General features: G+C 39.7%; 1 protein-coding gene across 1 annotated transcript in view; it reads right to left on the bottom strand.

The window, feature by feature from the left end:
* LOC119735327 (Down syndrome cell adhesion molecule-like protein 1 homolog) overlaps positions 1–16915 on the bottom strand; it is a 67899-nt gene extending 50984 nt beyond the window's left edge. The window contains exons 1-9 of the mRNA XM_038209025.1: positions 16885–16915; positions 16150–16410; positions 11890–12219; positions 10535–10873; positions 9266–9571; positions 5099–5413; positions 4273–4566; positions 3586–3915; positions 2856–3137 (exon numbers count right to left, since the gene is read on the bottom strand). Of these exons, the coding sequence (XP_038064953.1) occupies positions 2856–3137; positions 3586–3915; positions 4273–4566; positions 5099–5413; positions 9266–9571; positions 10535–10873; positions 11890–12219; positions 16150–16410; positions 16885–16915 (2488 nt within the window). The remainder of the gene's footprint in view (positions 1–2855; positions 3138–3585; positions 3916–4272; positions 4567–5098; positions 5414–9265; positions 9572–10534; positions 10874–11889; positions 12220–16149; positions 16411–16884) is intronic.
* Positions 16916–17860: the final 945 nt, after the last annotated feature.

The raw sequence follows: 17860 nt of genomic DNA, 5'->3' as shown, positions 1-17860 counted from the left end.
TCCAACTACCCATCTACATGTAACTATCCATAATCATTCTCCTCTCTGACAGAGTAACTTTGACCTTGGTAACCATGGTAACTGACACAGCAACAGGAAAGACTACCTCAAATAAACTGAAGTCAGGAAGTAGAGACCACATCCTACATGTCCTATGGGCAATCTGGGCAGTTCATTCTCAGTATTCTTCATGAACATTTTGTTGCAGTCCGATGAAAAACTTTTTTTTCATGAAAAACTTTCTGGTTCAAAACTCAGCCACAATAAAATACCCTGTCGCTCGCACAATGTAGTATTTTGTGCTACATGTAACTTACATGTACATGTATTACCCCTCAACTATACTTCATGTTACTCTGCTCAAGTGGGTACAGATAATATTTAACCTGCAATGGGAAGTTGTGTAATATATCACCTTCCCTACAAGTATCAATTTAGTAATGGTTTCACTAATTACTGAAATACTGGTACATAGTATACATGTAAACAAACATGTATGTGCAACGGGTCAACAACAAAAAAACAATGTTACTTTTGATCCTGAATAACGCTGTTGTTTACCAAACGAATAAAACAAAAATTTCACATTCACTAAATAAGGAATGACAAATTTATGCAGCAAATTTCATCAGCTTTGTGCAAAAGGGTGAGATTTAAACGCCATATGAAAAAAATATTCACTTTCAGAAAGTCGATGCAGCGCTGGAGACTGTGGCGGAAGGCGCGTGCTGCGGCCGAAACCTTCTGAAGGAATGCAGGATCACCCCTGATGTCATTGCACACCTCCTCGATCGTGTGTTGTGCCAGAAAATCAAGGAGGTGTGCAATGATATCGGGGTCGTCCTGTATATTCCTTCAGAAGCTTTTGACCGCAGGACGCACCTTCCGCCACAGTCTCCAGCGCTGTAAAAACATTGGAGGACGCCAAGTCGAAAGTGGCAGATTCTGAATATGAATATTTTTTTTGTATGGCGTTGAAACCTCTTGCACAAAATTGATGAAACTCACTCCATAAAATTTGTCAAATTTATGCCTTGTTTACATCATCTCAAATTTTGGTTTAATTCCATTTGTAAACAACAGGGTTATTTACAATCAAAAGTTGGACATTTTGATTTTTTACACGTACTGGTAGTACATTGTACATGTACATGTACACTATACGTATACATGTACATGTACATGTATATGTACATGTATGTCTATGTACATGTATGTACCGGTACATGTACACGTACATTGTTCACCCAGTGGTTCCACTAGGCTGAACATGCTCATGTTACAGTACGGTATCTCCAAACGACACAAATTTAACATAAGAATATCAAAAATCCATATTTTCTTCATTTAGTGCTCAAGCGTTTCAGGGATTGAGGGACCAATGGGTCAATTTAAAAGTGACTACACCGTATAAAAACCGAAGAACTTGAAAATGAAAGAAACATTAGTGACACTCTTTAGAACGGAAGGACATTAGGTAAAGACCAGTAACAGTCCGCAACGTATACTTCCTCTTCAAGTTCAATTCACTGTACTTCATGTATATGAAATACCGGTACAAGCTGATTTACCCGATCATAGATCGGGTAGGGCGTGCAGTTATAGAAAAGCAATTTCTGTGGTGTGATCTGAGGCAATTTCTGACCACTATTAGTAAAACCAATTGTTTCAGGCAAAAGATTATCTTTTAAACATCATTTTCGAGTTTGAAGTCATTGAATCAGCTATTCTGAGCAATAGAATCATAATAGTAGGCTACAATTTTTATTCGGGGAAGAAAAAGTGAGGGGGAGACCAAACGATATGGTTTTCCCCGGCCGGGTTTGGGTGGGGTCCCCCGTCCCCCACTGTTTTGTGAGAAAATAAAACCAAATACATGTACGGTACATGTACGTACATCTTTCCCAATCACTAACCCTGTATATTAAAATATCTAATGCAGAAAATATTCATATTTCAACTTTTATATTGCTTGTACATGTACGGTACATACAATGCTATTGTTCAATGGTGCACGGAGACTTCACAATTGATGTTATAGGCCTACATGTTTCGTACATTGCACATGAATTTCTGCCGAATGATGTAGAACTTAGTGATTTTTTTTGTGATTGCAATTTATATACCGCATACATTGTACAAATGTGTGTACATGTATGTGTACACGAATACAATAAATTATCACAAATTCAAATTTCTTCAAGTATATTTATTTGAAGAATTTATAAATGTGCAAGGGATCAATACATGTGTAATCTGGTATGTTAAACATTATTCATGTTTAAATACATAAATAGGCCTATAAATGTACTGTAGTAAATTATCAGTCTGCATGAATTGTGCAAATACTATTCATCAGCCTAAAAATCTGAAAACAAATACATGTACATGTAAATATGCTTGTGGTCAATGCTGGGACCACACACTAGTTTCACGATACATTTTTCAGGGTACACTGTACCTCTAATTTCCTTATAAATGCCATGTTTCAAAGTTTGTAAACACTCTCCAAAACCATGAAAACACAGTTGTACCAAGGGTAAAAACCACCTGTTGCACATGTACATGTACACTATGTGTAAGAAGTACCGGGAATTAAAAATTTGCACTTGTACAGTGTAGTTGTACAAAATTTATACAGAAATGACACTTGTAAGTTCTTGGGGGGGGGGGGGGGGTTACAATGTTAAAAGTATTGCTTCTACCGGTATTTCAAATATTTCTTTTCAACAAATTGAAACCAAAAATACAACAAAAACAGAAAAGAGTAAACAAGCCACATAAAAAATGACAAACACTTACACAATTCAACATGCAAAAAAAAAAAAAAAAAAATGATATTAGACAATACTTACGCAGTGTATATCCCATTGTGTTGCCATATCCAATGCTTTCACCGATGGAATTCTTGGCATACACCCTGATCTCATACTCTGTGTAGTCATCCAGACCAATCGCTGTGGATGTTGTCTTCCCACCTGTCTCTTCAGTGAAGACCTCTGTGGAGTCTGATGTCTTGATGTAGCTGACCCGGAATGACTGAGTCTCACCGCCATCATAGCCAGGTGTCCATGTCACAGTCAGAGACTCTGCCGTCCTCTCGGTTATCTCAACTCTAGTAGGCTTGTCTGGTCGTCCTGAAATACATAAACAAGATTAAGTATAAAGCAGCATTGTAACAAAATTAAACAATTCTCTACCCTGAGGAACTAGAACAACAAAATGTAAAATTGATTGTTGCCTTTTTTTTTATCAATTCATTAAATATATCCCTACTTTCTCAACTTATTATTACTAATATTTTTTTCCAAACTATATGAATATGTACCTGTAATGTGTGTCCCAAGGAACCATTGGTCATAAATAGCTTATTTTTTTTTGGAAATTGCCTCCACACTTTCAACGTAAGCCCTTACCGAGACAGTTTTTATTTAATTGTGTGACAATGAAAGTACAAAGACCTGTCCTCAGATAAGAGTCACATGCAAGAGATGTACATACATGTATTGTCATGACAAGGAAAAACACATTGGTGTAGTAATCTGAATGAAGCATTGTCATTCATGGCATTAATAGATTTCTTACTTGTTCCAGTGAGGGTGATGTTCAGTGAGTCCTCTCTCCCGATGGCATTTGAACTGATGCAGGTGTATACCCCGTAATCAACCTGGGAATCTACTGCCTTGACGGTCAACTTGCTGGTGACTTTGAATTCAAAAACTCCATCTCCACCAGATGTCTCATTGGTGATGAGGAACTTTCCTTCGTCCGTGTCACTGATTATCCCCGTGGTGTTTGGACCATACCACTCCATGACTGGCTGAGGATTGCCCACAGCAACGCAGGTTAAGACGGCAGTATCACCATCTTTGACTCCTACTTCATTCATTGCTTTATTGGTGATGTTCACTTCATCTGTGGGAGAAAGAAATGCCATTAACCCAATAAGCACCTGTACTATATCTAACATGACAAGTTAACATCTGTGGTTCCTCTCGTCTATGGGTAGAACAATACACACATATAATAATCTTCAGTACCCGTATTTCAAGAACTTGTGTGTATCATTATGCTGCTGTTTCTTTTGCAAAGCAATGTCCATGCATCCATAATGATCTTATAGAAAGTGGGTTGCAAGAAATTGTTTAATAATGCATGTAACAACTCAATAAATGAAGCCACACTGACAAGTAAACAAACAGTAATCAAAAATATAATTGACATGATAGATACAGACATGACAGATGCAAATGTTCTCAAAAGTGAACTTACAGTGTACAATGACTGTGATTGGAGATGAAACCACGTCAGTAGGATTATCTGTAGGCACACCGTTATTCGCTGTACATGTGTAGTAGCCAGCATCCTCCCTCCTGATGTTACGTAGACTCAGTGTACTGGTGACGCCACTCGTTGTTTTAAGCGCATCAACTTGTTCGTTCCTTTTCCAAGTGATTTCAACAGTAGACGGATTAGCATCTACAGTGCACGTCAGGGTTACATCATCACTGCCTTCAGTGACGGGGCTTTGCGGAGTCTGATTCAACAAGATGAAGTCAGGAGGATCTATGGGGAAGAACATGTCCTATTACATGTAACTGAGACATCCTCATTATTTTTCTTATGATGCGAATTCAGTTAAAAATGAATAACTACCCGTAGTTCATACCAAGGCCTTTAACCCTTCGCCCTGTAAGAATATACATGTATAAATGTCCGTGAAACTCTGGAACGTGGAATACATCTACCAACAAGTATAGTAATTGAAGAATTATGAACAAATGTAAAAAAAAAAACCACTTGTACAAGCTAACGTATCTGATTAGGATGTTTACGAATGCAGGGTCACTGGGGTTAGGAACTTTAGGTAAACGTATATGTAAACGGACAAATGTTATCTTTGTGAAGGACAAATGTAAACGGACAAATGTTATCTTTGTGAAGGACAAAGAGCAAACATGAGATGGGAGACAATGGCCAGATCCGTTTGTATCATTTTCCTTGCATGATAAGAATAGAAATTGATCACCCTTCACTACAAGGTTTCTTCCATAAAAAAATAAACAAAAAATATTAAGAAAAAAAATGTCTAACATACATCTGACATTCAAAGTATGCATTTCACACAATGGCGTAGCACATGATGCGATGGTTGGGTTCGTGGCACAGCAATTGTAAACTTCTCCGTTGTTAGTCTTGTTCAGGAAAATGGTGTAGCTGACACTAGTCAGTCTGCCCCCGTAATCTCCTGTTGTATTTGACTGATTAGTTGGCACTAAGTTCACATTATCCTTGGACCATATCAGAGAAGTAGCTGGGTTGCTGCTCTCTGACGTCGCACAGCGTAAGCTAACTGAACTCCCTGCTGTTGCTTGTGGTGGGATCTGTGTAACACTTCGTGAGCGTGCACAAACTGAAAATTAGACATAAAAAGGATTATCTGACAAAACGAAGGATGGTGAGCAATTTTGAGTAGCTGCATATAACTCAATATAAAGCTCACATTACACATTCGTCAAGGCACACTTGATGTTTTATAATAGTCAGAAAGTGTCCAACACAAATGCAATCAATTGTTTTATCGCTTGAGTATTATCATGAAAGAAATATTCCCCAAAAGAACCAATACTCTAAAACAGGGAAAACTACGTAAGACAACATGCATGCATGTAGACTGCACAAACACAAGTGTAGTGAGCTCCATGCACGTCCCCGAACAAAATATGTCAAACCCCCCCCCCCCTCCCTTTCTAGAAATGTGTTAGTCATTAACGATGGTTAATAGGTTTAACAGTTATTGGGTGCCCCTCCACTGTATAACATCCAGGCCCCCCCCCCCCCCCATATGGTGAAAACCCTGGCTACGCTGCTGGCTCCACATAAAAAGAGTGAAATGTTATTTGCACATGTATAATGATCAACAAACAAATTAGTACCGGTAGATATATACATTTCCATATGTACAGTACCGGTACATGTGTGGTACATGTTCAGTTATTACTTGTTTACATGACGCATCGATGCATGAATTATGGTAACCATTTTTCTCCTTTCACGGGAATTCATGGACAGTGATACCGGTAGACGCATGCTAAGTTGTATGATTATTTGATTTTGCGTCAAAATGTTATACAACTACAATTGTATGAACATTGAACCAGTAGTGTAGTACTCGTACTGGTACTTTTTGCAGAGTAATTCATACTCGTACATTTGTATGTCAAAGTACTCGTACTTGAAATGACGGTACTTGTACTCGGGCAGCAAGTACTTGTACTCGACATGTCGAAATTGTACTCGATCATCTAAGTACTCGTACTCGAATAGCAGAACTCGAAAACAAATTGGTACAGCTTGACTTACCATGGCCTTATACCGGGTACATGTTACTTGAAGTTTGAAATGGTTGATTGGCTTGCGGAGAATCAAAGTTTCCTGATTTTCCTCTGTGCACGTCCGGACAAACACATTTAGCAGCTACATGTAGCTGTGAGTGGGTCTTTATATCGGTCTGACTGGGCCTCGGACAATTACGCACAATGAACCATTTGCCTGAGAGCTGTACTTGTACTCGGAAGTACTTGTACTCGTTACCCTAAGTACTCCGTAGGGCTGAGTCAATTCGAATAATTGAATATTCGAATATTCGACCTTCCAATCGATCGAATATTCGAATATTCGGTTATTTGGCCATTCCAAATTCCCTCAAGAGCAAAAATATGCCATACATGTACATGTAGTCAACGTACGTGCGCACGTCAGCATGCCATGCATGATTTCTTCACAGGTAAGTCAGGTATTTGACAACAATCAGTTGTTCTTCAGTCGTCAGTAATTTAAAGATTAACAATAACCAGAGAAGCTGGAGTGAAGGATTCCTTGTTTGCATGGGGGACGTATTAAGCCGTGAACCCCAAACACGGCGGGTGGCGTCAGCTATTGTGACTCTCCGACCCTTAACTCGCAAACAGGAACCGAGCATATCTATTACTGGAAGCTTCTTGAAGTCTACAAAACGGTGTACTTCCTAGTCACAGTATTGAGGATAAAAAAAAATCACTTTTATAATAACTCGCACTTTTGTCACCAAGAATTGAGGAAATGATTTTATATCATTTTAAATAAACTTATTCTCAACAACCAAAAACTCCAAGAAAAAAACCTATGATATTGAATGTCTTTATTCAATGAAATATGGGTCTTTGAATTGTAAATGCATATTTAAGTTTATGCAAATAATGGGCGTGGGCGCGGCATACACACGCCCCAGCTTGACACGTGCAAAGCAGTATTTCCTTGTTTGCCCACAGGGGATGTATTATAAGCTGTGTACCCAAAACACGAAGGGCGACATTTCAGCAAAAAAAAAAAAAAATCGCCAGCCGATCTCCGGCGGGCGCATTGTTGGCGGGCTAATTAGGGCGCAGGCGCGCTGACCCGGTTCTTTTGTCTGGCTAAGTGCGTGCTCTGGAGATAACTTTCTAACAAATAGGCCACTAAAAGGTTTGGATATTCCAACTTGCAACATTTTGATACATTTTGTCTAGCTGTGGTTTTCTATGCTGGGAATCAGGGGTACGGTGCGGTGAGTTGACCGCAAAGTCTGTCTGGCGAAATAAATGAGAGCTCTTTTGAGTTTGAAATCCTCTCTGTTGTCTGCCCTTTTTCTTGCGTTTTGCTCGACTTGGAGGACATAAGCCAGAGGTTCCCGCTATTATTACTGAAAGTATAATTGCTGAACTAGTTTTTGAAGTGTTTATGTATGTTTTATTTGTGCAAATATTGGGTGCAATTAGCAGACTAACCCAGCGAACAAAGCTGACGGACAGCGAACGAAAATGTGTTCGATAAAAGGGTGCTCTGATCAGTTGAGAGAACTAGATTATTTTGTACATGTACATGTATATATTTACGGAGGCATTGAGGCGAACATCTAACAGCCATAATAAATTTACCCCTAAAAGTAAACAAGAAATTCTTTTAGAAAAATCCCAGAGTCCGTAACGTAAATGAACCAAGGTTTTCAAAACGTTTTAATGTAATGTTGGGGTTCATGACAAGTTTTCTACAACACCGCCACGTGCTGTGAGCAGCATACTGCGTGCAAGGCGATTCCCTATAACCACGTGCATTCGACACGATTGAACAGGCGATGGAAAACTTTGGGGGAATTGGCTTCGCTGTATCAGTGTAATGTACCACTTCTTGTGCGACCCTGTGCGAGCAGTACGTCCCTTAAAATAAGTACATGAAAACGGAAAATACAAAGGCCCACACAGAAAAAAGAAATCAAGTTCTTTGCATGAGGTTGCAGAGGTCTTCTACATCGATGTTGGCATGCCATTTTCGCGATATCAATAGCCGATCCAGTAAGCCCCTCCCACTGCGCACGTGGGCAAATTAACACGTGCTCCTCTCCAATGCCACGCTGCATTTTCTGCATATGCTGCACAAATGTACATGTAACACCAACGCGCGGGGAAACTTGCCAGGATCGCATCGGGGAAAAACAGCGGCGGTTTTCTTTTGAAAGTAGGGATTGTAAGTAGGACAACAACAAACAAAAATACGGACAACGGAAACGTTACTACTCATGCTAGAAGTTTGATATGAAAAGGTGTCAGGAAGTGTTTTGTGAAGACATGAAAGACAAAATGTCTTGTTTATCTTGTCGGAAGCATCAGCGATTGGTGTTGCAGTCTGGCGTTAAAAAAATGGGTTGGCTTTACTGCAAGCACTCCCAAAGCAGAAGTAATATATGTATGGCATTATTGCTTGGCATATACGTGTATACAAGCTACTTTTATGGGTTTTTTTGGCAGCAACTTGAAACTTAACTTTGAGAATACACTTTTGTTGTTAAAAAAAAGAGTTTTTTTCACCTTTTTATTTCATTGCATATCACCACCGAATATTCTTATTCGAAAATAAATATTCGAATATTCGTTTATCGATCGAATAACCGAATATCCGAATATTTGGCACAGCCCTAGTACTCCGCCGTTCTTGGTATTTGGAAAGAAGTACTCGACTACAACACTGCATTGAACACCACATGACATGTAATTTGGGTTGGTATTACAAAACTAATTTTTGTTAAAATAGTTTCAGCAACAACAAAAAAAAATAAGTAAAAACGGATGTTTTCTAATTCTGTATGTACACGAGTTGCAAAGTAATATCTTCAGAGAATTATCTTTATTTCAGAGGAAAATTCATTGTTCGTTCAAGATATTTCATCATCAATTGATGACAGTTTACTCACACTTGACATCAATTGGACCCAGAGATCCCACTGGTCCAGGGATCCACGGGGCCCTATTTGCTGTGCACGTGATGGTGTTTCCATTATCCTGTCTCCTTGGGGTGTAGTCCAGCGTGCTGGTGAAGCTGTAGCGATCACCTGATGCCGACGAGCTCGTAGATGGACCTGGTGAGCCGCCATTGGACCAAACCAGAGTCCAGTCATCAGGATATCCCATGTCTGCTGTACATGTTAACACGATGGAGTCATTCTCCGTCATAGATGTGCTACCAGCATTGCCTGAGATCACAGGCATGTCAGGGGGACCTGAGTGAATACAATATCCAATGGTTGAGAGTTGATGAGGAGAAATCGTCTTTGTTGTATTTTCCAACTTTGCTGGTGTCCTAAGCAGCTCACGATATCCCATGTATTCAGTACATTTCATTACAGTCACAACATTCTCAGTCACTGATGTTCAGATTTAGTTTACATTTATTTGTTTATGCACAATGCACTGTTTGTTTATAAAGAAATTCACAACATGAGCTCAAGAGCAAAAGCTGTACTCTGTCATATTGTCTGTGTGAGAGTGTTACAGTATTTTGGAAATGAAAACTTTTAAGGCAACAATATCCCAACAAATTGTATAACAAACCACCAACAATTTTTCATTATTACATGTTCATGAATAGGCCTCGGGCTACATTTTAAAATATAACAACTGATAATCCAATATTTTTACATTCTAACAAGGAATAAATCATCAATTTCATTCACTTTACATGGAACTATACACGTATGCATATTAACTACATGTAGCATATTTTTTCCCCATTGAAATCAAGGCTTCATCGTATTTGTATTTATAAATGAACGAATGTACTGACTGCATGGGCGTCGCCAGGATTTTTTCTAGAGGGGGGCAAAACATTTTTTTGCCAAAAAACGCTTGTATTTCTCAACACATTCTCGATTTATCAGTTTTAGAGGGGGGCAGGGACATTTTGCCCCCCCCCCCCAACTCATTAAATTTACACCACTTTGTCTTCGCGCCTTTTTTTCTTTTCTTTTTTTTCTTTTCTTTTTCTTCCTTTTTTTTTTTTTTTTTTTTGCTTTTCCAGGGGGGGGGGGGGGGGAAGTGCCCCGCCTTGCCCCCCCCCCTCGCGATGCCCATGACTGACTGGTCTTGAAATAGTTTTGCAAGACAATCAGTTCTCAAATAAGGAAAGGACTAAAATTTCAAATGCATAAATTCTTGTAATATTGTAAAAGAAAACCAATGTGTACCATTGACATTCAATGTAACCATGACTGCTGGGTATGGTTGCTGGGACTCTGAAGTGTTGGCCATACACTTCACATCCTGTCTGTGATTGGTTCTGTTTGAAGTGAATGTCCAGGTTCTTGTAGTATCAACCAAACCATTGCCTGGGCCTGGATTGGTTGGTCCGATGATACTCTGCTGGTAACTAGGAGAACCGACATCCCACTGGATGGTAGCTGCAGGTCGAGACTGAGTCTGACATGTGAAGGTGTGTGATGCATCTTGGTCTACGCTGACTGAACCTCCTGGTGCGAACGCTCCATTGGAATCATACATTGACATGGATGAGGTCTTGGGTGGCACTGGCACATATAAAATAGGAATGTTCACAGAGAATTGTCAAGATTACTGGTATGCCATAGCATTCACAGGAGTACATACATTGAAATCTTACCAAAAATGTACAAAAACACAATGTAGATACACTGTACATGTACATACTGTACATACCAGTATATATTTTTGTACACGTATACATTTATCTGCTCTTTATAAATTGCAATCAGAGACTGTAGCAAATAGCCTTTTTTGGCTTGGAACAATCCCCAATCCTGCAAAATCCTCTGCCATGGCATGACTGCCATTTTGTAATAATTGCATTCTGCCTCAATCCTCCAAATCATCCACAACATGTCAAAACATCTGTTCAATTTGTATTGATGTCATGAAAGCGCATCTGGGACCTCACGGTGATATGCGTTATAAGACTGAATTTTATTGCAGTTATCCCGCGAGTGCTCGTGGAACACAGAATAATGTAGTGCGTCTGTGTCCCACATACCTTCGGCCTCGTGGCATGTGGGACACAGACGCACTTCATTTTCCGTGTTCCACGAGCACAATAACAAATTTACCTTCAAACAAACATGACGTGCAGTAAAGTTGGAATTAGATCGCTTTACATGAACCTCTTAGCGGTTTAGCGCATGCAGCTGGAAAGTCGCTACCATCTTGGAATATCGCAATACGCAGGGTGCGATGTGGACCGTGAGATACAGTACATGTATATCACACTGTTGTTGCCAGTGATTGACCAATTAGGATTGAGGATACAAGTTTGCTTGAAGTTGAAGATAATAATTATTATTATTTTTATTATTTCTTGACTTAATTGGTCAGTGGAGGTATGACCACTGCTCCGAACCGTCAATATTCTCCAACAATCACTGTCCATGTAATACGTTTAGGCAGTGCTATAATCTCGAAGCGGTGCGGATGGCAGATCCAGTGATTTAGGCCTCAATTATGCATGGCTGGACATACATGTACGATACATGTAAACAATGCAGATTAGACATATTGTGGAAAATACAAATACCTTTAATGTCAAGTGTAACGCTGATGCTTATCCCGTCATGGCCATCTTTATTGGAAGCCTGGCATTGTAACATCTCTCCGTGGCTGTTCCATGCTGGTGATACGGTAGCCAGACTCGTGCTGGTAGTTAATTTATCATCACCTGTAACATTCACGGTGTTATCGGGTGTGATGACTCCTCCATCCACAGACCAAGTGAATGATGCTGCTGGGTTGATGTCTGGTACCTCACAGGTGAACCGACGGTCCACACCTTCAATAAGATATGCTGTACCGCCAGTAGAAGGGTAACTTCCAGTTAAGTCGGATAGGGTGATGCTTGATGGAAACACTAAATTCACAAATGCACACAAAACGCACTCTGTTACTGGAGAACCTGACCAGCAATTACTTGCCTACAGGTACCGGTACAAGTATTTAAACATAAACTAAAAAAAAAGTTCTTGCCACCTAAGGGGAATGGATGACTTGACTGACATGACTGATATTGTGTACATATGTACATGTTTATGCACTTGAAAGTTTATTGCAAATGTGTTGCATGGGCCTAAATATGTATTAATATGGAATTTCAGAATGTACACGTAAATGTAAATGCATACAAGTGTACCTGTACATGCAGCAATAGCAATTTTTATTTAGCATTGGTCAGTTCCCATGAAGATCTGCCACCCATGCACAGTGACTGACAGTTCAAGCCTGTAACTATCCCCTAGTTTTGTGTAGTTCCCCAAAATGGGAGCAATCGTGAATTTAATGTCCTATTACTACTCTCTGAGAGACATGAATTGAATTGAGCACCCATTTAAAGGGAATGTACAACATTTGCTTTTGCTGCAATTTTCTGAAATAAATGGATTTGGAGGATTAGTACATGTTACATGTATTTATATAAAATATTGTTAAACTGACTTGTTTCATGTTTTGGGCTTGTAGATGCTGGAAAACCAAGAAAACATCATCATGTTCTTGTAGTCTGGTTCCCTGACCCCACTTAAGATGAAACGAAGCAATTAATACACTTTAGGGAATTGTAAGGTCAGAGAATCAGTCTAGCAGGCTTGTACCCCTTCACAGGTGTGTGATCAATTGCAAAGAAAAGTCAGAATAACTAAATATGAAAAATTAAGAACACTTTTTGAAAAAAGCCAGTTTTCTCCAACGCTGGTCGGCCGACCAGCGTTGGAAAAATACAGTTTTTCTTGAAAATGTCAGCACACCAGGAGCCACGATTTTAAAGGATGCTTTAGACCGTCATTCCCTAACAATCAAGTAAGGTATTTCGTGATAATTCGTTCATTTCGTTTTTAGATGTTTGCAAATGTTGTATTTTCCTTTTAACCAAGCTTTTTTCAATGTACATGTACATGTACAGTGGAATGTCGCTATACTGAACACCGCTACACCGAACATTCGGCTATACCGTACATCGTCTTTGGCTCTTGATTTTTGTGTAGAAAATGTAACGAATATTAATGTTAAAAATGTCAACAGAAGAGCGAAAACTGGCTATTATTTCCCCAAGGAATAGAAGGGGAAAGCCTCCCATTGCTGTAGGTACCAGTAGTAAGCTCACAATCTGTGTAATTACATTATTAAATAGTTGGCACGTGTTCAAAGTCATCTTTCAGTAACTACATGTAGAAGTACCAGGGCATGCAGGTGAAGTTATGAAGGGCGCTATTTATTGAAAAGTGAGTACCGGAGCACCAGCAGCTTAAAATCGCTATACCGAAAGATCGCTATTACGAACAATTTCTGTGGATCCTGCGATGTTCGTTAGGCCAAACAAAAAAAATGGTGTGTTTACGGTAACCCGACCGACCTGGAATTTTTTCGGCCAAATTGCCGACCTCAAACTTTTTATTGCCATTTTGAAGGTTGATAATTGACAAATTTCAAACATTTCAAGTACTTTTAATTATTTGCCACGAACAAAAGCCATTTTCCACACTTGAATCTGACCATGATTTGACACAAACATACCAGTGTTAAACGTGCGAAAATCGCGACGTTCTCAAAACTTGAATTCTCAAACTACGAAGTACGATTATTTTTGCACAAACGCATCGGGGTACGCCTGGCTGGCCGACGGACGGCATGGTTCTCCCCACGTACAAACGTGCGTACTGCGTATTGGCCCGATACGCTGGAATTGCGGCCGGCCCGATACGCCGACAAAAAAATGCCGATCACATTTTTTAGCCCCTGATACGCACAATATAATTATCATAGTACACGCCATTAAAATGCACAATTTGATCGTTACATACGCCATTATTTCAAAATCTTGACCAAAATCCTGTTTTTCCGATGCATGTGTGATCAAAATGCACACGATGACGTGTTCTGTCGACCACCAGCAGCACCCAGCTAACATACAGCATGGTACACTGGTTCCCTTCGCCAGCTAACGGGATCAATGCTATGATCTGATGATGAAGGACCGAAACCAGTGACTACTGCATCTCTCCGGTCCATACTTCATATCATACAGCATGATGATGTAGTGGGCCGAAATTGGATCGTAAAAATATTACCAAACAGACATCGTGGAAGAGAATTTCTGCGAATTAATTCACAGTTAACGTGATCTTTACATCCTGTGTATGTGTTTCCATTAAAATGACGAGATTGCAAAGCTCGAACTTGTGGTTGTGGCGAAACAGCGTAGCGTGTTTCTGCAGTAGTGCAAGATTTTTGGCCACGTGGGCCGTGAGCACGGCGCGATGTTCGGCCAGCCAGGCGGAATTGTTGGTGGTGCCAGTGGAATCATCGACCTCAAATATATTTTTAAGGTGAGGCAAGTTTTAATCACTTTTGATAGCCAGTCTTGATAATTTTCGTGGCGCAAATGAAAATAATCCAGGCACAAAATAAACATGATTCCTTGCTCTATGATTACAAATGTAGTACGAATGATGCTCCATAAATCAGCACCCCAAAAAAATTGGCGAAATAACTCTTCGACCTACTGACGCTATTTTGAAAGGCATGTAATTGGAAGCAAAAGTTGTTTTTTTCTCCACCTTAATTTCTTAATTTGAAACTTACGTATGTAAATGTAATTCATACATTTCTAGTTAGGAAGCAATGAAACACAGGTTGTGAAATGTTCATTTTTGTTTAAGTTAACAATTTTGATTTTGTTTCTTTAATTACAAAAATATTAGTGACCTACAAGATCTCCTCTGAATTTCAAGGACAAATCTTAAGATAAAGACCCCCGATTCGCTCTAAAATGCACCAAAAAGCTTCTAAAGTTCAAACATTTTCGGGTTGTTGAATCACAGCAAATCTTCCCCCACATGTTTGAAAAAATCCTGGGGAGAACCCTGGCCGACGATACAAATTAATTTGGATTGAAATGTATCGATTGAATATCTTCAATGCTTGAATAGTGGTTTCATACAATTTTTTTGCGAAAGAACACGCATGGGCATGCAGAACTGAAATGAAAAAAAAAATTACAAAATAAAATTATTTCCCTACCTACCTACCTGGATTTTTTTCAGGCCGTTACCGTACACACACCTTTTTTTTGTTTGGCCTTAGAGGTGTTCCACTGCATCACTTAATTGGTATAAATAAGGCCAAACAAAATATAACCTGTCATGGCCTAAAAATAGGGTTGGTCTGGTACATGTACCGGTAACTGGGGGCAGAATTTTTCCTTTTTTTTTGGCATAAAGAAAGCAAACGAAGGGAAGCAGGTGTTCACCTGCAAAACAGGCGACAGCAAACAGGCAGCAAGACCGCACCCCCCAAGGCCGCCAAGGCAAAGCCTAGACAACACTAACAGTTCTACATACAGAACATTGTGGTCTAAAATTAATGAAATTCATCATTGTAAAGGTACCGTACCAAATGCCTTACACATAATGTACATGTATGTATTTGATCGCAAAATTAGGCAAAATACCCCAACTTCATAATGTCATTTAAGCACCGAGGGTATTTAGACAACATTTAGACAACGCTTAGATTATCTATAGGTACGGTATGTATTTCAACAGACATGAGGGCCTATCCTATGCCATGTACAGATGTGGGTCCGGTAGTCGTTACTTTCACCCACATGAATGTACAAATGTATGAAGAACCAAAAGAAAACTCTGCATTAGACGAAGATTAATGACAAGATTAATCCACTCACCATAAACTATTAGATGACTGGTTGCTGTTCCTTGATAATTAGTAAAACCATCTTTATATGACACCATGCAGCTATATCCTCCATCATCAACAGACAAGTGAGTACTTGCTATCGTCAGAGTACTCATTGAATCATTCCTTGATGCAACATAATCAGGTTCAGAAAATCCAGTGCCGTAGGTTGGTGTCTGGGCTCCGTTGTAAAAGTCAGCAATAAGAGTGCCTCTCTGTCTCCATACCACGTTGAATAAGGCACCAGGGCCATCCAGTGAGAAGGTACAGGTGAGTGTTGCTGCTTGGCCTTGTACAGTAGATACTGGTAACAGGGTGACGGTGACTGTTTGGGCGTGGACCAAGGGACATAAAACTGAAAGAATCAAGAAATAAATTATACATTTATTATTATTGTTATCATTTCAATTTCTCACAGCGATCCTAGCTGTTATTGGAAGATCCGCAGACTAAGCGCAAGGCTTGTGAAGTACATCAATAATCCTGTCATTGGGCCCAGTCATTGTCCTCATCCTTTTAGTTTTAAAGAGGTTGTGGAATGTTCAAAGACATTTCCGTCATTTTTCGGGTATATGTAGCCTAGGGTGTGATGAAATAAAAACAACTATTGTTTCTGTCATGAAATGAATACAAAAGGTACTTTTGAGAGCTGTTTTTCAGGTCCTGTTTCGACCTGAACGTGCAATTTGTGTAAAAGTCGTCGTTGTGGGCAGCAAACAAAACATAGTAAATCGTGACGTAATAAACAGGACTCCCGATGCAGCGTAGCTCCAGCGAAACTTTTTGCAAATCACTCCGCGCAACGACATGACTTTGTTTACAATTTTACACTGAGCGACATTTTGTATGGGCAGCCACATGCTCCATATATTCAACCGTAGTTGGCAAATACCCCCGAAATTCTAATGGGCAAGTTCAGGATTTAATAGGAAGATATCTCCATAGACTTTTTGTACTTTCTATGGATTATTCAGTGTTTTGATAGTTACATGTACACATCATTTTATTTATAGATCGGGGATCATTCTTTTGTGTTTGCCCCAACGGCCAACCATAGTAAGAAATGTCTGCGTTACATCAACATCGTTCGATCGTTCACATGCACATCGCATCACCGTGACACGCGCTATGTATACTATATGTAAAGCTGGCTGGAAATTCACGGGTGTACTGTGCCGCTGGCCCAGCCGTTGGGACCGTAGATTTTGACACCATTAAACGGTGTTGGAATTCAAAATAATTCGTTGTTGATACGTGTACGGGTAGCGAACGCACTAGGCCAAGGCAAACCTATATGCCTTTAATTGTGTCAGTCGCTGGCTGTAATCACACCACATTTTGTTTGCAATAAATTTCCAGCTTTCCCGTCCGGGTGTCGGCATGGAGGAATAAGAATCCTCCGTAGCCATGCAGTTTGTCCGAAGATCGGATTTCAGCCAAATTAACGGATAGAGCGCTTATCATGCACTGTACATTTTGTACGGCAAAAGTCTTCTTTTCTCAAGAGATTTGTTGAAATTGGACAAGAAATAATAGAGATATGATTTGTTAATGATTTATAGGGAAGACTGTTTTTGACCCCATTTGTCCATTGCCAATCTTGAAGAACCGTAGACCCGTTCAAATGTATCCTCGACCCTCCATTATCTGCGCAGCATACGCGCACGGTACGCGTTGTCACACACATATCCAGACTAACCTTGCTCTACAAATCCATTCTCCACAAAATCGCAATTGATGTTGATCAGTACCAAGTTGATCCCAAACGGGACAAAATGTCAACTAGAAAATCATCTTCATTATCC

The sequence above is a fragment of the Patiria miniata genome, unplaced genomic scaffold (assembly GCF_015706575.1).
Source record: "Patiria miniata isolate m_02_andy unplaced genomic scaffold, ASM1570657v1 HiC_scaffold_29, whole genome shotgun sequence".
Taxonomy (NCBI): Eukaryota; Metazoa; Echinodermata; class Asteroidea; order Valvatida; family Asterinidae; genus Patiria; species Patiria miniata.
The sequence above is the reverse complement of the archived record's forward strand: the minus strand, read 5'-3'. Positions and strand labels throughout refer to the sequence as shown.